Source organism: Drosophila willistoni, chromosome 3R, assembly GCF_018902025.1.
Source record: "Drosophila willistoni isolate 14030-0811.24 chromosome 3R, UCI_dwil_1.1, whole genome shotgun sequence".
In the NCBI taxonomy this organism is placed as follows: Eukaryota; Metazoa; Arthropoda; class Insecta; order Diptera; family Drosophilidae; genus Drosophila; species Drosophila willistoni.
In genome coordinates this window covers 20559016-20577813 of record NC_061086.1, presented here as the reverse complement: position 1 = coordinate 20577813, position 18798 = coordinate 20559016, and the positions used below count along the sequence as shown (strand labels likewise).

The 18798-nt window shown below is 38.3% G+C and overlaps 3 protein-coding genes across 4 annotated transcripts; 1 reads left to right on the top strand and 2 right to left on the bottom strand.

The window, feature by feature from the left end:
• Nucleotides 1–804: 804 nt before the first annotated feature.
• On the top strand, nt 805–3050 carry LOC6647328 (putative ammonium transporter 2). Its single transcript, XM_002070450.4, has 2 exons — nt 805–1646; nt 1705–3050. Exons 1-2 carry the CDS (start codon nt 805–807, stop codon nt 2603–2605), a joined length of 1743 nt encoding a protein of 580 aa, XP_002070486.1. The 3' UTR covers nt 2606–3050.
• Nucleotides 3051–3077: 27 nt separating this feature from the next.
• Nucleotides 3078–7023, bottom strand: LOC6647329 (heat shock 70 kDa protein cognate 4). The gene is made up of 2 exons (XM_023178520.2): nt 6866–7023; nt 3078–5371 (listed from the first exon to the last, which is right to left on the bottom strand). The coding sequence occupies exon 2, from the start codon at nt 5369–5371 to the stop codon at nt 3419–3421; it is 1953 nt and encodes a 650-aa protein (XP_023034288.1). The 5' UTR covers nt 6866–7023; the 3' UTR covers nt 3078–3418.
• Nucleotides 7024–7717: 694 nt separating this feature from the next.
• On the bottom strand, nt 7718–10153 carry LOC6647335 (V-type proton ATPase 21 kDa proteolipid subunit). Of its 2 annotated transcripts, none has more exons than XM_002070452.4 (3): nt 10069–10153; nt 9319–9995; nt 7718–8440 (listed from the first exon to the last, which is right to left on the bottom strand). In XM_002070452.4, exon 2 carries the CDS (start codon nt 9974–9976, stop codon nt 9338–9340), a length of 639 nt encoding a protein of 212 aa, XP_002070488.1. In that variant the 5' UTR covers nt 9977–9995; nt 10069–10153; the 3' UTR covers nt 7718–8440; nt 9319–9337. The 2 variants fall into 2 exon arrangements, with proteins under 2 accessions (XP_002070488.1, XP_046869484.1); XM_047013528.1 differs by having other exon boundaries at nt 9319–9992; nt 10069–10141.
• Nucleotides 10154–18798: the final 8645 nt, after the last annotated feature.

Genomic DNA, 18798 nt, shown 5'->3' with positions numbered 1-18798 from the left:
TTTTATTTATTTTTAATTACTGAAAAAAAATCTACTAAGTCTTTGTGATTTTTAAATTTTAAATATCGTTTAAAATTGTGACATGATTTACTTGTACAGTCTTTAAAAACTGATTATTAAAAAACTTATTAAGTTTTATTAAGAACGTTTTTCAATTCTTTTGGTTTTTTTCTTTTAATATTTTAATAATAATACTTTAAAGACATATAATATTCTAATATTCGCGAAAAACCATTGAAAATAAGGACTGAAAGTGATCTATAACTTTATGTGCGATCTATAACTTATTTTTTTGGTTTCGAAAGATGAATTTTTGTTCAACTGAACCATTTAAGAAACTTTAACTTTGTGAACAACTGAAAATCTCAATAGTTTTTGTCGTTCTGGACTGATAAAGTCTACTAAGTGTCTACTTTAAAATGTCGTGCTTCTGTGACAAATGGAAAGTCTAATTAATTTAGTTGCCAATTTAATTGAATTTAATGCAAAGTGTGCTCATTAATTTACGAAAATGCTTTCAGACATGCAACTCCAGTACAAATCAAAACAATGTCAAGTTCAAAGAGACACCTGGTCAAAAGGGATTGCAGTTCTGTACACTTTTGGCGTAAACAACACGCATGGCGGGTTGGAAATAATAATAGAACGAACTTAACAGCGATTAACTTTGTTTTTCGCACAAATTAAATGCGGGGGGTAATTTCTAATTTATTCATGTCATTCGCAATAGTAGAATTTCGATGTAGATGCCGCCATTCAGTCTTCAGTTATCAGTCATAGTCCTCGGTCGATACGGGTCGTAGGATGGCTTCCAAATTGGATAACGCAACGGCAAGTCATCTGACGGCTTTGAAGGGAATCCCACGGAATAGCAGCTATGTGATACCTGGTCTCTATGATCTCTCCACGGAGGATACCAACTGGGTGTTGACCTCGTCCTTTATTATATTCACAATGCAAACGGGCTTTGGCATGCTAGAGTCCGGCTGTGTGTCCATCAAGAACGAAGTGAACATAATGATGAAGAATGTGATTGATATTGTTTTGGGTGGTTTTACCTATTGGCTATTTGGTTATGGCATGAGTTTTGGCCGCGGACCGCTATCGAATCCATTTATAGCCCTGGGAGACTTTCTGCTCGATCCTCCTGTGGGCGATGCTCTGATGGGTCAAATATTTGCCGCCTTTCTGTTTCAACTTTCGTTCGCCACAACGGCCACAACAATTGTGAGTGGGGCCATGGCGGAGCGCTGCAATTTCAAGGCCTACTGCATGTTCTCGTTCCTGAATACTGTTGTCTATTGTATACCCGCTGGCTGGGTATGGGGTGAGCATGGATTCCTTAATAATCTTGGTGCGGTCGATATAGCTGGAAGTGGACCAGTGCATTTGATTGGTGGAGCCTCGGCATTTGCTTCGGCTGCCATGCTGGGTCCACGTCTGGGACGCTATGCCGAGGGATATGATCCATTGCCCTTGGGCAATCCGGTGAATGCCTGCATGGGTCTCTTTGTGCTGTGGTGGGGCTGGTTGGCCTTCAATTCCGGCAGCACTTATGGAGTTAGTGGCGCCAAATGGCAATATGCAGCTCGAGCTGCTGTAATGACCATGATGGGATCTTTCGGTGGTGGCTTCATCAGTTCCATGTAAGTATTAATAGGTTTTAACTTTCATTGCATTCTCTAAGATTGTTCTTTTCGGCAGATACTCCTTTTGGCGTCATGAAGGACGCATGGACATTATGGATCTAATTAATGGCGTGCTTGGGTCCTTGGTCTCCATTACAGCTGGTTGCTTTTTATATCGTGCCTGGGAAGCGTTGGTAATCGGTGCGATTGGTTCATTATTTTGCGTTTTGGCCATGCCGCTGTTCGATCGCATGGGCGTAGATGATCCGGTGGGGGCCAGCGCCGTGCATGGCGTCTGTGGCATTTGGGGTGTCATTGCAGTGGGTCTCTTTGCCGACAATCCCATTCCCCTGGACACCACAAACGGCCGGAGTGGTCTCTTCAAAGGCGGTGGCTGGTATTTGCTGGGCATACAGACCCTATCGGCTCTCTGTCTAGCCTGCTGGGGCATCTGTTCGACATTCCTTCTGCTGTATGTGGTAAATAAAATCATACCCATACGCATGGATCCTCACGAAGAACTGCTGGGAGCCGATCTAACCGAGCATCGTATACGCCACACCCAGATTGGACTCTCCCGTGCCATCTCCGCCTTGGCGCCCATTAAAGTGGATCTCAATGAGTTGTCTGGCGTACAACCCATTGGCATGAATCCCGGTCACGAGCGTAGTATCGATCAATTACGTGCCGCAGAGGATAAACTGCAGCAATGGCAATCGTATCTGGACCAAGTGATCGGTAGAAAGGATTCCAAATCCAAGCATCAAAAGGAACCCATGGAGGGAGACATCAAACTGAATATGCAGTCGCCATCGAAACTTTTGGGCACCGGAAATGTCTTCAGTCGCCGTCTCCGATCCGTTCCCCTTAAGGATCAGACCTTCAGTCAGGGTCTGTATAGGGTCAACAACAGTGAATTGCCTGTAATCGGTAATCCCAAGTCGGATAAGGATGCCAATTTCGCCTGGGTGGATTAAACACAAAATCAAATTTAGATTTAAAAACCAAAAGTTGATCCTAGTAATTCTTGCTTACCATCTTTTTGAAAAATGGTTTGATAAGTCTATTTTACTTTCATCAACTGCGTAGATACCCACACCCAGATACACAAGAGAGTACAGTCACCATGAGTAATCTCTCCTGTAATTTCACTGAGTACGCAAACGGCCCTCCTCCTCTGCTTAGCTCCCACAATTCCAAAATTTTTAGATAAGATAGCTTTGTAATTGGAGCACAAATAATAAAGATAAGCCATTCACAAGTTTTGGCCTCTGTTAGTCACTTGTAACTAAATGATAAAGATACATATGAGGAACTCGCAGAAACTCGCACGTTAGCATATGGTATTATATACATCGATGCCTAAATAGTTATCAACCATATTTAGATACTTATCCGTATTAATTTTATATATTCCATAAATTTCCACATTAAAAATTACTTTTTGACATTTTTTGGAGTGTTTGCAATTCACAATTTTTATTTATGTTAATTGAAATACAAGCAAATGTTTAATTTGCGGCATGTTTTGTTTTTTTCTTGTTTGGTTTGGATGATCGATCGATGATATATTATATATATATATATAATAATTTTATGAATAATATAATATATATTATTTAGCAGTTGTTCTTGTATGTGAGTCTAATATAAAGCAGTTGTCGTCGTCTCTAATTTAGAATCCAAGTGTGTGTTTATAATGAATTGAAAATATTTTATGTAGGCTAATTTTTGTATGTGTTTTTGAATGTGGTTGTTGTTGTTGTTTGTTGCGGTTGTGATCGATTGATTTAGTCGACCTCCTCGATGGTGGGGCCAGCACCGCCGGCTCCGGCACCAGGGGCGGCACCTGGACCAGCAGCACCGGGGGGAGCACCGGGCATACCGCCGGGAGCACCACCAGCGCTCTGGTACAACTTGGTAATGATTGGGTTGCAAACACCCTCGAGCTCCTTCTGACGGTGCTCATACTCTTCCTTATCGGCCAGTTGATTGGCATCCAGCCACTTGATGGTGTCGTTGCACTTGTCCAAAATGGTGGTGCGGTCAGAGTCCGAGATCTTGGTCTTCAGATTCTCCTCATCGAGGGTAGCCTTCATGTTGAAGCAGTAAGACTCCAAGCCGTTCTTGGCGGCAATGGTTTCCTTCTGTTTCTCATCCTCGTTGCGGTATTTCTCGGCCTCGTTGACCATGCGTTCGATATCCTCCTTGGACAGACGACCCTTGTCGTTGGTGATGGTGATCTTGTTCTCCTTGTTGGTAGAACGCTCCAAGGCGGTGACATTCAAGATACCGTTGGCATCGATATCGAAGGTGACCTCGATCTGGGGCACACCACGTGGTGCTGGGGGAATGCCCGACAACTCGAATTTGCCCAAGAGATTATTGTCCTTGGTCATGGCACGCTCGCCCTCATAAACCTGGATGAGCACACCGGGCTGGTTGTCCGAATAGGTGGTGAAGGTCTGGGTCTGCTTGGTGGGAATGGTGGTGTTACGCTTGATCAGCACACTCATCACTCCGCCGGCGGTCTCAATACCCAGGGACAATGGGGTAACATCGAGCAACAGCAGATCCTGCACTTCCTGGGACTTGTCACCGTGCAAGATGGCAGCCTGGACGGCAGCGCCGTAGGCCACAGCCTCATCGGGATTGATGGACTTGTTCAGCTCCTTGCCATTGAACAGATCCTGGAGCAGACGCTGCACCTTGGGGATACGGGTGGAACCACCGACCAACACAATATCGTGAATGGCCGACTTGTCCAACTTGGCATCACGGAGAGCCTTCTCCACGGGGTCCATGGTGCTGCGGAACAGATCAGCGTTCAACTCCTCGAAACGGGCACGGGTGATCGAGGTGTAGAAATCGGTACCCTCGAACAGAGAATCAATCTCAATGCTGGCCTGGGTGGAGCTGGACAGGGTACGCTTTGCGCGCTCGCAAGCGGTGCGCAGACGACGAAGGGCACGCTTGTTGGTGGTCAGATCCTTCTTGTGCTTACGCTTGAACTCCTGCACGAAGTGAGTGACTAGACGGTTGTCGAAATCCTCACCACCCAAATGGGTATCACCAGCCGTCGATTTGACCTCGAAGATGCCGTCATCGATCGACAGAATGGACACATCGAAAGTACCACCGCCCAGATCGAAAATCAAGACATTGCGCTCACCAACAGCCTTCTTGTCCAAGCCGTAGGCAATAGCAGCCGCTGTGGGCTCATTGATAATACGCAATACATTCAATCCGGCAATGGTACCAGCATCCTTGGTCGCCTGACGCTGCGAATCGTTGAAGTAAGCGGGGACAGTGATGACAGCATTGGCCACTGTCTTGCCCAAGTAGGCCTCGGCGGTCTCCTTCATTTTGGTCAACACCATGGAGGAGATCTCCTCGGGGAAGAAGGTCTTCTTCTCATCCTTGTAGACAACTTCAATCTTGGGCTTGCCATCTACACTGACGACCTCGAAGGGCCAGTGCTTCATGTCCGACTGCACAGCGGAATCCTCAAATTTGCGACCAATCAAACGCTTAGCATCGAAGATAGTTTGAGTTGGGTTCATGGCCACCTGATTTTTGGCGGCATCACCAATCAAACGCTCCGTATCCGTGAAGGCAACATACGATGGTGTGGTACGATTACCCTGATCGTTGGCAATAATTTCAACCTTGCCATGCTGGAAGACACCCACGCAAGAGTAGGTGGTTCCCAAATCAATACCAACAGCAGGTGCTTTAGACATCTAAAAATAAAATTGCACAGAAAAGACAGCGTGGGTTGAATTATTGAAAATGAAGAATAATATATATAACTATGCTTAAGAATTCTATATAATTTTTAGATTTAATAAAATTTCCGAATATAAATATGACTTTTTCTTCTCGAGAGTTACTGTTATACTGAACTATTCTGTAGTTGTAAATACTATAATAAATTTCTATGGCTACTTGGATCTATGATTTTTGAAATAAATAGTAACTTTCAAATGAATGTATAGAAAATAGGACAAAAGTTAGGATTCAAACAGGGCGATAAAAGTTAGGTATGGAAGGTGACCAAGGACACTCAGTAACGACCCTTGGAAAGTAGAACAGATTTACGAAGTGAAAATGGTTTATTTGCAAATTGTATTTTCCACCCCGAAAAGAAAAAAAAAATCACAAATTGCAATAATGACTAATCGCATTTGTGTTCATGTTTCTTTTCACCATTTACAGCTGTTTGGCGGTCATCGTCATTTCAAACTTATTGCGTTGTGTGCTTGGAGAACTCGTTTGCCACCACCGAAATTGGTGAAACATGAACAAAAAAGAAAATATGACTAACAACAACAAGATCACTATATACACATGGCGGCCGCTGTCAAAAAAGCAGCTGCAAAAAAAAAAACCGCATGGAACAAAAGCGAAAATTCTGGAAGCAAAAACCACGCTGACTTGCTTATATGACATTTTAAGTGCGTGAAAAAGAGACAACGCTATACACACTTATATGGCATTAGAGAGACACGCCAAAAGAGCGAGGGAAAATTAAGAAACGCCGCATGCCGGTTGGCAACGCAAGGCAAAAAAAAATGGATATTTTCATTAATTAATAATAAAGCCATATAAAAGCATAAATATGATGTTGATGCCTAAAGTATTTTTAAATCAGTCTGACTGTTATAGATATATTTGATATAAATAGAAATCAATAACTATAAAAAGTAAAGACGTCAGACGTTAATTATGAATCATGTATAAGTCTGTGTCTGTGTGTGCATTACTTCCAATGGAATATTCCAGACACATTTTCTCAATAAAAAAAAAAAAATGGTTAGCAATTAACAACGAAAAAGATTCGTTATCTAAATAAAATTATTGTACATTGGAATTATTCATTAGTACGTCTGGATGACGCAAGTTTTATTCTTCACAAAATTTTTTTTTTTCTTTGTGTAAGCATGTGCATTTAGGTGTGTATACCCCCCAGTCGAAAGTTCAAGAAGGTTCACAGTTATACGCCGCCATACTTTGCAGTTAGAGGGAGGAAAGGAAAAAAAACTGCAGTTACAGCAAAATTATTGATTAAACCTTGTAATTATGATGATTGTCCCACTCTAACTTTGTAATGGAAGTTTTCTTCCTCTGTTCTAGGTCATAACATGTGTCTGGAACACGTGTTTTATTTGTGGTTAATCTTAGTCGTCGGTTAGTGCTAATTCTATAGCTTACACATTTAATGTTGTTTTACTCACCTTTGTGTTTTGCTTTTGTTAATTAAATGTACTAAAATTTATATAAATCGTTACACTTCACTTCTTGTGTGTCCTACTTTATCTATCTTTTTTCAATTCTGCCGACGTCGAGCACAGACGTTCGATCAAACTGGCGTTTTGTATAGGAATGAAAAAAAGCCGAGCGATGCCCCTATTTATAGCGTTTCCGTCGCAAGACACGAAACCATCTCGAACACCGCCGAGTTTCGCTAGAGCTGGGAAATCGAAAAAATATATCGATAGTTGATTCGATAGATTGACTCATTTATTGTATTTTTTCCTTTTTAAATTCGTATTATTTATGAAATTTGTATTGCTTCCTATTATTTTAAGTCGTTTGCTTCTATAACTAATTTGAGTCATCCACTATTAAGCATATTTAGTTGTCATTATTTACAAATATTTTTTAATATATGATGAGATGTCGCCACTAGTTCTCTAGAAGGTTCTTTAAAATGACTCACTGATTGAAAACTATTAAAATAATACTCTTTAATTTGAAATTATATTAAACATCGTATTTATAATGTAATAGACTTAATCTCTTTGTTTTCTGAAAAAATTTCATAAGGGTGTGGATAATATTTTCCCGCGCAGCTCTAGAATGTGCCAAATAGTGGCGAGCAGTTAAAAAATAGGGGGTTTTAAGGCGGGAAACGTAAAGTTTCAATTTCAGGTTTTTATGATTCAGCCGATTTGATAAGATTTTATATAAAATTTACCTCCCGTACAAACAGCTGACCTTATTGTACTATCTCACACTCTAAATACAACAATTTGCGCGTGCTTTTTGACTCACACACATGTTGATTGATAAACAAACATTGCATATATTATTTATTATCTTGTTTAATATGGAATACTTGCTATAATAATAATAGTAATAATAATTAATTATGTGGCTCAAATATAGTACAAGTATTTTTCATCATTCTGTTGTGTTGCTGTTTAAATATAATACATTTAACTTCGAAATACAAAATGGCCAATAACTAGGCAACTTAAAAAACAATGACAATTCATAAAATATACAACATAACAAACTCTATAACTAGGAATCATACTTCATTATCTTTTTGCACACACACATACGTACGGACATACATACATACATAAATTAGTTTAAGGGAAAGGAAAATAATTATAACTTTCTTTTAATTTTCACACAAAGCACATTCAATGACAACTTGATTGATGCTGACAATTGCATTAAACAGGCTGGGCGTGAAAATTGATTAACATTGAAGAGTAATTAAAAAACTTAATTTTATATGCATGTATGTATGCAAATGTAACTATTTAACTTAAGTAACATAAAGTCCCATGTTTGTTGAAGCCGAAAGAAACTGTAACTGCATATAACGAGTTGTTGTAATTTCCAAAAAACCAAAAAAAATAACACGGATGTTATTGTGTTTTTTGGATATATATCTTTTTCGTTTTTGTTGTTTTTTTTTTGTTTAGAGGTAAAGGATGGGGGGAATGACTTTGGATGACTTTCATGCTGTTTTTTCCTCAATGCGGACAGATGATAATGGATCGACAGTGGATCAGCTGTAGAAAAAGAAGAGAAAATTATATTAGGGCATAAATTTTAAAATATAAAATAATATGATAGTGTGTGTTAGCATTATTTACATTTAGAAATTAGAATAGTAAACGTTAAACGTAAACTTAAACAGAAAATGAAGATGTATGTCCATTCAAAATTCATTCAATTCAAAATTATCTTACAGACAAATGTTGTAATGGTTTATCTTTAAGTACGTTGATCAAATCCTTTCAATTTATGAATATTTAACTTAACAGAGAGTTGGAGATCAATATGACAATTCTTAAATCAAACAATCTGTTTGCTTTGGCATATTATGTTAATATCAATGCTTTTTGGATTGAGTCTAAGGTCGCTTCTTTAAATAGATCCTTAAATATCACAAAGTTTAAAAGAAATTCACAATAAAAGTTACAACAAATGCCTACATTATTAACTTATAACCATTAGTTAAAGAAACCAGCCTTGTCTTTTCGAATTATAATGGATCTATCCAGAGGGACATAAAATAAACTAGCAGTCCACATTAATCTAATATAAATCTAAAGCACTTTAAGACATTTAAGCTCTAGATTAGTTAGTTTACAAGGACCTTGCATTTAAAAATTTGAGAGGGTTTGCTAACTTCTCTGAAGTGTATTCTGAGTGTATATAAATTGTCATTCGATTGACTCTGAATTTTGAATACATTTCTAAAATAATTGCTTATATTCTAATCACCAGAAGGAACAATTAACTTGAGAACTCTATCCTCCTTAGACAAAACTCATATATAAGGTCTAATTCAAGATTAAACAACGAGTAACAATGAAATAATTCAACTGAAGGTCATAGATGAGCTCACGAATGTTCTTAATATTAGCACGATTTTAATACTTACAGATGAATTTTATGTCGCCTTAATCCTTGTCGCCCATCTTCGCCTTGGATGTCATATAAATGCCTACAATCAGACCGAAGAGACCAATGGCCGAGCCGAAAATCTCCACAATCAAAATCTTGACAAAGAGCGCGGCGTTGGCAGCATCTGAGAGAGCAGCTCCGGAGCCAACAATGCCGACAGCAATACCGCAGAAAAGATTGACCAGACCGACGGCAAGGCCAGCGCCGAAAATCAAATAGCCAGAGAACCAATTCGTGTTCTGTATGGCTGTTGAGCTCAAGGCCACCTCCATTTGGAACTGTTCCAGTTGTCCGGACAATACAATGGCAGTGATCAAACCGTAAATGGCCACAGCTTCGCAGAAAATGACGGAGATCAAATTCTTGGTCTTGATGCGGGGAGCCTTAACACCGCCGCCCACAATGCTGGTGCCAGTTGTATGGATGCCCAGGGCGGCGCCCACCACTGACAGTGCTACGGAGAGTCCAATTCCCAGACAGGCCCACATGTAGGGACTCGAGGAGGCCAAGAACCAACCGACACTCACTCGCTCGCCCTTGCCAGTCATCACAAAGTACAGGATGAGGATGACGGAGACGGCGACGAAGAGCGACAGAAATGTCTGCGTCACAACTGTGCGTATTTGGGCCGCCATATTGCTGCTGTTCCTTCTTCTGTGCAAACAATTGAAATAGTTTTTGACCGTGTTAATAACACTTTTCTACCATATTTAAGCCAAATTCTTACCAAATTGCAGGCGTAATTACGATTTTCTCCCGACAGGTGACTGCTGCGTAAGAAAAAAATGACCACAATCACATGATTTTCTCTATCACAAGCTATCGACCAGTGCGGCCAGACGTCGCGAACGATAACTTATAAGTGGTCATACCAATATAATGGCGGTAATCGAAATGCACCGTGCTCTGTGGCGCCATCTGTTGCTCACATTTGAGTCAAACGGATGTGACAGTTTCAAAAGGAAAATATAAATGAATTTACAAATTTCTTATCAAGTTAATATAAATGCATGGCGGTGATATGTTTTCATTTGTTTATTCTAATGACTTAAATTGTAAAAGGTTACTATGTGGTAGATATCATTATTCACTTTCTTGTCTCGACCCTTTATTATTTATTTTACATTCTTTTTGCTGAGATATTGGCAAAAATACCTGTAGGAAAGAGACTAAATTAGATTTTTTTTTTTGCAATTTAAGTCTCTTCCTAATCATCTTGGCCTGCCACAACAATTTGTTGTTGTGCATTGTGTACTCCACGTGTGTTTGTGTGTGTGGCATGTCTGAGAGTCAACTAGAAGCATTTTGCCTGGGCTGCTTCAAATGCAACATTTCACCGGAAAGTAGCGGAAAGAAAAGGCTTTCATATGCCCGGCCAACTTCCGGTCTATAGAAAACTAAAGACCAGTACGAGTTTTACCTACGAGTTTTACCTAAAGAAGTGGAGAGAGAGAGAGAGAGAGAGAGAGAGAGAGAGAGAGAGAAAACGAGCGGCCAGGTTGTTGAAAATAACGAACAATGGGTGCGCCGCTGCATATGCAGCATATTTTTGTTCAGCCAAGCGATAATAAAGTGTGTGAGTGTGTGTGTATGAGTAAGTGTGCCTACTTATAGGCGCAGCGGCCTTAAACTTGGTAAATTACTTTAAGAACTCAAGTGGCATGGGCCCAGCCCGTAACAGGAGCGGGATAACAAAAGTTAGTCAAGGAGAAAAGACAACAACAAATAAATGAAAAAAAGGGCAAAAGCAAGGCCAGGTTAATGGATTTTTCTTGTGATTTTTGACTGGAAATTTTCACCCTATCTCCCACCATTCAACATTTCGCCTACTTTCATTGTATCTGCATCTGTATCTTTCTGTCTCTGGGTTTGGCTTTTTTTGTGGATTTTTCAAGTGAAAAAGTTTACATTTATTATCAAGATATATGCAAGGCAACAACAGAGAAAAAAAAAAAAAAACAACAGAAAAAGAGGACAACAAACAACACATTACATTTAATTGAATGTTGCGGTCGTGTCTCTTTCTCTCTCTCTAGAAGTGACTCCTTTTCTTTTGGTATTGTAGACAGGACATGCCTGGCTTAGGGAGAAAGTAGGCCCCAGCCTACTGAGGCTGAGGCTGAGGCATAGAAATTATAATGTAGTGTAAATATTTAATGATGATGTGACTTTAGATTATGGCCACTGTCACGTGGTCGCTATTAAACGTGAGCTGGACCCACAATTTTAAGCCACAGTTCGCATATATCCTAGGCATTTCGCTGAGGCACTGCCTCCTGGCCAATTCAATGAGCTGGAAATGTTGTTGGCTCTCCTTCCCTCAAGGACTTACGTATGGTCTTAAGCCAAGGGCATGCCATTTCTTTCGTGGATTCACTGAGCTGCAAAAAAGTGCCAAACAAAAGATACCGAGTGAAATACTGAGAGAGAGAGAGAAAGGGAGAAAAAGAAAAATAATGCAAATAAAAACTGAGAAATAAAATTTAAATGTTTATTTATGTACAAGCCAACTTAATGAGCGTAGGAAATTTCAAGTTTATTGCAAAGTTTTCAGCATAAATATAAAGACAAATGGAATTGCGGACACACATTTCTCTCACTTGCTTTATGCAAATTGTATCTCTTCTTTTGCCTATTTTTCATTTTCTCTCATCAGTTTTATTTTTATTCGGCCTAATTTTGAAATTCTCATTTGCTCTGTTTCAGATTTTTTCTTCAGTTTTACTGATCAGCTTACTGGTTCTCTCAAATTTATTTAGTTGAACTCGCCCCTTAATGTATGCTATCGGCGGGAGAGTCATCCATTATTTAACTATAATTTCTAATTTTTTGTAAAACTTTTAATTTAGCATAAGCCAAAAATTGTCTATAAACAAAGATTGCTTTGCGGATTTCTTTTATTTCACAGAGCATTTCAAACATTTTTTTATATGTTTTAAAAACGCAAATTCTTGGATTGTTTTTTGTATACATTTGGCAGCGAATTTCCCTAATTTCCTATATCATTTTATGCTTGAAATGGGATAAATTTATTGCCAAAATTATCCCCAAACTGATGAAATGACTTTGTTGCCAAAGTTTTAACCGTTTTCAGATTTTTCAACACTTTTCTAATTTTTCTTTAAATTTGTTTATCTTTTTTTCAGGAAAATTTCTTGTTAATTTTTTGTTTTCTAATTTGATTTCCTTTCTTATTTTCACATCAATTCCTAGTCCCCATTTCCATTTCTCTTCTTTTGTTTTATTTCTTCTTCTCATTTTCATGCGTTTCTTCTTTTTGATCCTTTGCAATTATTTTCAAACGTTTTTTGAATGTTTTTCTGATTTGTTTCGATTCACCCAAGATAATTTGGATAGTTTCGCTTTCCTTTAATCTTATTTCTATGCACTTTATCTCACAGTTACGCTTTCGATTCAACTACATATCCATGGTCCTGCTAGATGTTCCCCTTCCCCGCACGCACACTGTGACAAGCTCTCAGTCTACAGTTTACTTGCTCGTCCTTTTGGGGAAAAGGACATTGCAATAAGCTCACTCAGGTACATAGCCGGACGATTTGTAAGCAAACATTTTCCCAGGCGCTGCTCAAGTGCAGGAAATAAAAACCTTTCAAATCCAAAGTACGTAAATACTACAAAAGTGGGCGTGACTATCCTGTGTGTCTGTATGGGTGTGTGGGTGTTGCTGTGTTTGAGTTTGGCCTGTTGAGAATTTATTTCCTGTTACGTTTAGACATTTAGGCCGCTTTGGCAACCGTTGGCCAAATGAGTGACTGAGTGAATGGAGTGAAGTGGAGTGGGCAAGGGAATTTGGGTCTAAAGCCAAGAGATCAAACGGCAACTTGGACTTTGAATCCTTGAGCTTACGGTAAAGCAGTCGGTTGGCCTGTCAGATGGTCAGTTGTTCGGTCGGTCAGTCAGGTTAAGTACGTCAACAGCTTGGACTTGGACTTTTCTTTCTCCCTCTCTGGGAAAGAAACATTTTTTTATTTATTGTTTGAGCCGGGTTCTTGGTTTAAGCTGAAATGCTTTCGGTTTGCCTTCTGCCTCTTTCTTTCTTTCCCATTTTTTCCTGTTTTTTTTATATATATTTTATTTGTTGCTGTTTTCGGTTTTATTTTATTTTATTTTTTAACTGCTTTAGCAATTGGAATTGATTTCATTTGCTTTAAGTGGCCATGTGTATCTGGCATTAATTTAATGAAATGCAAATGAAATGGCAATTTAAATAAAATTTAACTGGCGATGATTTTCTTTACGGGTTTGTTCGGTTGTGTTTCTTCTCTCTCTCTCTCTCCCTCTCGATTGCTCTTGCTCACTCTGTTCATCTTGTTTTTCAATTTAACTTATTTGCTTGTTTGGTTTTTCCATCATTTTCTGTTTTTTTCACATTTTATTTCGCACGTGGCGAGTGTGCGGTAAGCTAATGAAATGCATTTTTATCGGATAAGTATCGTATGTGTATTTTATATAGTAGATATATCCTACTATACACATACAATGAGTGGTTAAAAGAGCACAAGATTCAATTTGATAGCCCATAAGTAGGCAATTGAAATGCGATCAACCATTAAATTTTTTCTGCATTGGTTAATTAAATTTTAATAAAGCAGTTCAACAACAAAATCAAGTCTTTAGATGTAAATCCATTTACTATATTTCAGCTGATCTGTTCTTATTGAATTTCTAGAAATATATACGTATAAGCTAAAATCTTGACTGGGTTTGATGTAATGTGGCTTGATTCTTTCCTGTATCTTGAAAAGCTTATCCTATGCACAACCATTTCATTTCATTTATTTAGATTTCTCTGCGGTATTATGCATATATTTTTGTGCTACAATTTTAGCTGGATAAGGCTTCAGGGCTGGGTTTTTTTCTGTTTTCTTTTTTTTTTTAAATTGGGTATGGGTTTTGGGCAGGACAAGGCAGCTCTTAAAATCAAGTCAAGCGAATGCTGCGAAGCTGTCAACCGCACAGATACGCGAGCGAGGCCAAGCACCCAGTTACCGGAGATAGAGACAGTCGAGGGGGCAAGCAGGTGGTGGGAGACATAGAGAAAAAGAGAGTAGTATATGGAGCGCATCCTGCTATGCGGCTGCTGCACCTGACGCACGGGCAAATACACCAAGGGCCAACTAGCTCATCCTCATGACCCCCTTCCCATCTTCAGCAACAGCATCATCATCATCGTCGTCGTCGTCGTCGCCGTAGCCATCGTCTCTGTGTGCTCTCGTGTAGCTAATGTAGTTTACTTACGTTGAAATATTTGCTTTGCCAAACTGCATTTCTATTTCAAATGGTAGTCAATTTTTATCACAGCGAATGTATACTGTGTTAAATTTGCATACGGACATGGAAGTTTGACTTTTGGTTTAGCACATGCAGGTTAAGGGGTTGGGTTGAATTGCAATCACCTCTAACGGCGGAGCAAACTATATCCTTGAGAGTGAGTAATGTAGAAAAATGAAGTTAAAAATGATAATTTTGTTTTTTTTTTTAATGGAAAATTGTAGCCACACATTTTTGAGGCAAAGTTTATAATAATTTATAATCATTTTTGTAAAAGTATTACTTAAACAAATATTTAAAGCAACTTCTTAAATGCTTTTAAAAGCAATGGCAAAGTGCAGCTTCCTAAGCAGGCACCGTGGCTTTAAATATAAAGAATTCGACTTTTTCTGGATCTTGTTCTTTATACTAACTAATTAATTACTTAGAAAATTGGGTAAAGAAAAAAATTCCAAGTTATTTAAATTTTTTTTATGTTTTTGTCTCCACCTTAAATTTTTGAATTTTGCTGTTCATAAATTTGTTTTCTTTTCATGAGCTTTATTATTGAAAGCTGTACCACAGTGCATACAAAAAGTACACATCCAGAGCGTGTCCAAAACTGCACTTGCGTTCTGTGAAATGCCTTAGGCTATACACTTTTGGTGCCTGCCTTTGCCAAAAATTAAGATAATTATGTGGAAAACACACAAACCTTGGAAATGGGTGATGCCGGGGGGAAAGGGTATACGGATGAGGATCAGCCGCAAATTGCCATCATCATTCTTGGACTACCTTTTGTCCGAGGACGACGGAGGACTTATGAGAAAGGCCAAAATGTCATGTACAAAAAGATAAAAAGGACACGCCGGCTAATGACACAAGCAAAAGCAAAGGCAAAAAAATAAAAAAAAAACCGAGAGCTTGGGAGAAGCGTAATAAAAAACTGTTGCAAAACGAGCCAGAAACAGAAAAGGGTTATAAAACACATTTCTCCAAACTCTCCCCTCCAAAAGCCACCGCGAACCCTAAGACCATGTTGTCCCCCTCCCCGCCCAAGTCGGTTCCCGTTGAGCCTGGCCTAGGCCATTATTGTTTAGCCTTTTGTTGTTGTTGCTTTTACTACTGTTTTATTTTATTCCTTTTTTGCTTCAGATTGTACTTTGTTGTTCTTGCCTTTTGTTGAATTGAAACAATTTGTCACTTTTTGGCCAAGTGCCTGGCGGGTCTTTTGTTTTCTAACTTTTTCTATAGCTCCCCCCAACCTCCCGTCTGCTATACACGATTATTCTCAACTTGTTAATGAAATAAATGAAGACCGAGTTGAAACTGAACAAAGGTACAATACTTATGTAAATATATTTCTAATATCTTTTAGAGTAGTTTATGCCTAATGCCTTGAACTTGGAATCTAAGGAAATGTATATCATTTTCTCTCTGTCTCTGTCTCTCTCTCTCTCTCTCTCTCTCGCTAAAGATCTAAAAAGGTAGCTGGGGGATATCATTTAAAACAAGTAAGATCATTAGGTTTTCAGTCTCTAAAAAACCCAACTAGGTTTGTAGAGAAGGACGTCTCGTATCTGGTTAATTGTAATCTGTTACTCATTGTCGATTATTTAAAAGGGATCCCTGTTCCAATAAATCCTTATTTGACTCAATACACACACTGAGACAAGTCAGCTATAATGTTAACTTACCTTCAATTATCTGTTATATATTCATTTATTTCTTTTATTAGTTAATTCAAAGTCTTTTAGCACCAATATAATTAATCAAAGAACTCACTTAACTCACAACTGCTTGTTAATTAGTTATTTTTGGTATTTTCAAAGAATTTCAGTCATTTAGTCTATTAACAAATTATTCTGTTTAATGTGCATAATTAAAGTTTTTATGTACATATAAATGGATGCCTTCACTTTATGAGAATTAAATTAGAAATGAATTTCCTTTGGCAAAATGAGAAATATTATTTAAAGATTATGTCTAATTAAAATTTCTCTCGGCTGCTTGAAGTGTTTGTTTCTTCTACATATAGAGAAAATTCCATTTGAAATGCAACAGAAAAGGAAAATTTTCAAGTTGAAAATTTCAGCTCAATTGCATTCGGTGCCACAAAGGTTATACAATACAATTTGACTAGCATTTTCTATGTGTGTATGTTGGATTTGGCTTTGATTGTCGCTGACCTAGTTGCTGCCTCATTACCCACACAAACACACACGCTAATATGCATATGTGTGTGTGTGTGTATGAAGAAGCTCACTTGCTGCTTTTGCGTTGTGGCATAGTTAGCATACTTTAAGGCGCATGCCGCATTCCTTGGATCGAAAATAACTTTGCCATAATTCCTTAGTTGAGGCGTGATTTATGCAAGCCGAGTAAACACTTTCAGTTAAATTTCTACTAGAGTATTGTTAATTTTCATCTCACTTAAAATGGCAAATAGATATGACGCTACCAAGGACTCCCAAAGAAGGTCTTTAAAAACTTTTCGCTTTAAAGTTTTAATCGCATTTGTTTTGTGTGGTTTTGTGCCAACGACTCAAGTCTCATCGGAGACTTTTGACTTAATGGCCTTAGGATTTGTTTCTGATTGTTCTGATGTTTGTTTGCCTTTCTGTTTGTGTGTTTGTTTAACGTGAAATGCAATATTTTGTATATAAGTACTTATATATATACTTAAATCGAAAAGCTATTGTGTGTGTGTGTGTGTTATATCGTCTAGCCAGGTCGATTTAAATGTCTGTGGCAAGCTACAGACAGTCCCAATATACATTTCAGATAGAGAAAAATAAGAAAATTGAAGTGCCAAATGGCTGGTGTTTTATTTAATTTACTTTTAGTCCTAAGATTTTACTTTGATTGATTGTTTAACTTGACTTTTCAAAGCCATTTTCAATTGAGTTCAATGGATTAGCTTGAGTTTCTTATTAAAATGTCTTTATATAATATTTTCCTTAACACAAATTTTTGTAATGGATACACCCTAAAAAAGGTTGTCTACCACACCAATTTTACTTCTCTCCCCAATCGAAATTGTTCAATTTAAGTTTAACCCTCCAATAAGATTGCTTTTTATAGCTCTGGAAAATCAACCCTTAATGCCAATTCAATTTGACTTTACCTAATTACTATAAAATATCGCAGATATTTAGCATTAATGAGACACTGATGCAGAGCACGGCGAGAGCGAGGAGGCAGGCAGGAAGGAAGAAAGGAAGCGTGGAAGAACAAGTTTTAATTGAAATTTAAGCACTTAATTTGCCTAAAAGTAGACAAGGCAATGTTAGATGCTGACGTACACGAAATGTTTGGGGCAAAAGGCATTTGGCAATGGGCATTCCAATGGTTCAAGCTGTCCTACTATAAATAAGTTGACCTCAAGTTCCACCAAGTTCTGTGTGTAAAGGGCCTGACAATAATTTACAATGTCTCTTAATATTTATGTTCCACAGATGTCACGTGTTCGGCTTTTGTATTACACTTTTCTGGACGCAAATTTGACTGTGGTGAAAACAACAACTGAACAGCTCGGGGTAGGGGAAAAAGATGTCCTTTTGAAATGTTACCCTTGAGTGAAATATGGCACAAGTTCACGAGGAGCTGACATCAAAATGATGACGATGACAACAAAAACGTCCCACGTCTCATGCAATCAAGAATTTATGTTTTTAACGCACAGTCGCAGTCGGAGGAGGTGAAATAACGTTAGTGCTGATCCCGAAGTAAACTCCATTTTCCATTTTGCTTGGTTAAACGCAATTTAGCTGCATTGCTCAAATTTCCGTAATGCTATCACTTTGCCATCATCTCTTTCTTAAAACACGGGCGGTGTTTCTTTTTCTTTGTTTGAATGGGCCAACAGTTTTATACACGATGAAAAATGCGTTTACATAAGTGAGCAAAATGTCAAAATGTATAGGTAAAACTGAGTTAATGCTGTATTGAATTCACATGCGAGTGACAATAAATGGCATAATAATTCAATTTCTCTTAAGGATATTAACCAGACCGAAAAAAGGGTACAATAAATGTGTATGTAAAAGATACAAAATGCATTCAATCGGAAAAAAGTTACACAAATACGAGACTGAGAAACAAAAAGACTCAAGGAAAAGACTCGACGAATAAAGTAGTACTTAAAAAATTGTGTCCCAGACGAAAAACGTGTTTATTTACCAAA

Bases quoted from the DNA above. Each gene is read 5' to 3' on its own strand.
- LOC6647328 (XM_002070450.4), top strand. From the start codon at position 805: ATGGCTTCCAAATTGGATAACGCAACGGCAAGTCATCTGACGGCTTTG. The intron at 1,647-1,704 runs GTAAGTATTAAT...TCTTTTCGGCAG, and splicing joins GGTGGCTTCATCAGTTCCAT to ATACTCCTTTTGGCGTCATG.
- LOC6647329 (XM_023178520.2), bottom strand. From the start codon at position 5,371: ATGTCTAAAGCACCTGCTGTTGGTATTGATTTGGGAACCACCTACTCT.
- LOC6647335 (XM_002070452.4), bottom strand. From the start codon at position 9,976: ATGGCGGCCCAAATACGCACAGTTGTGACGCAGACATTTCTGTCGCTC.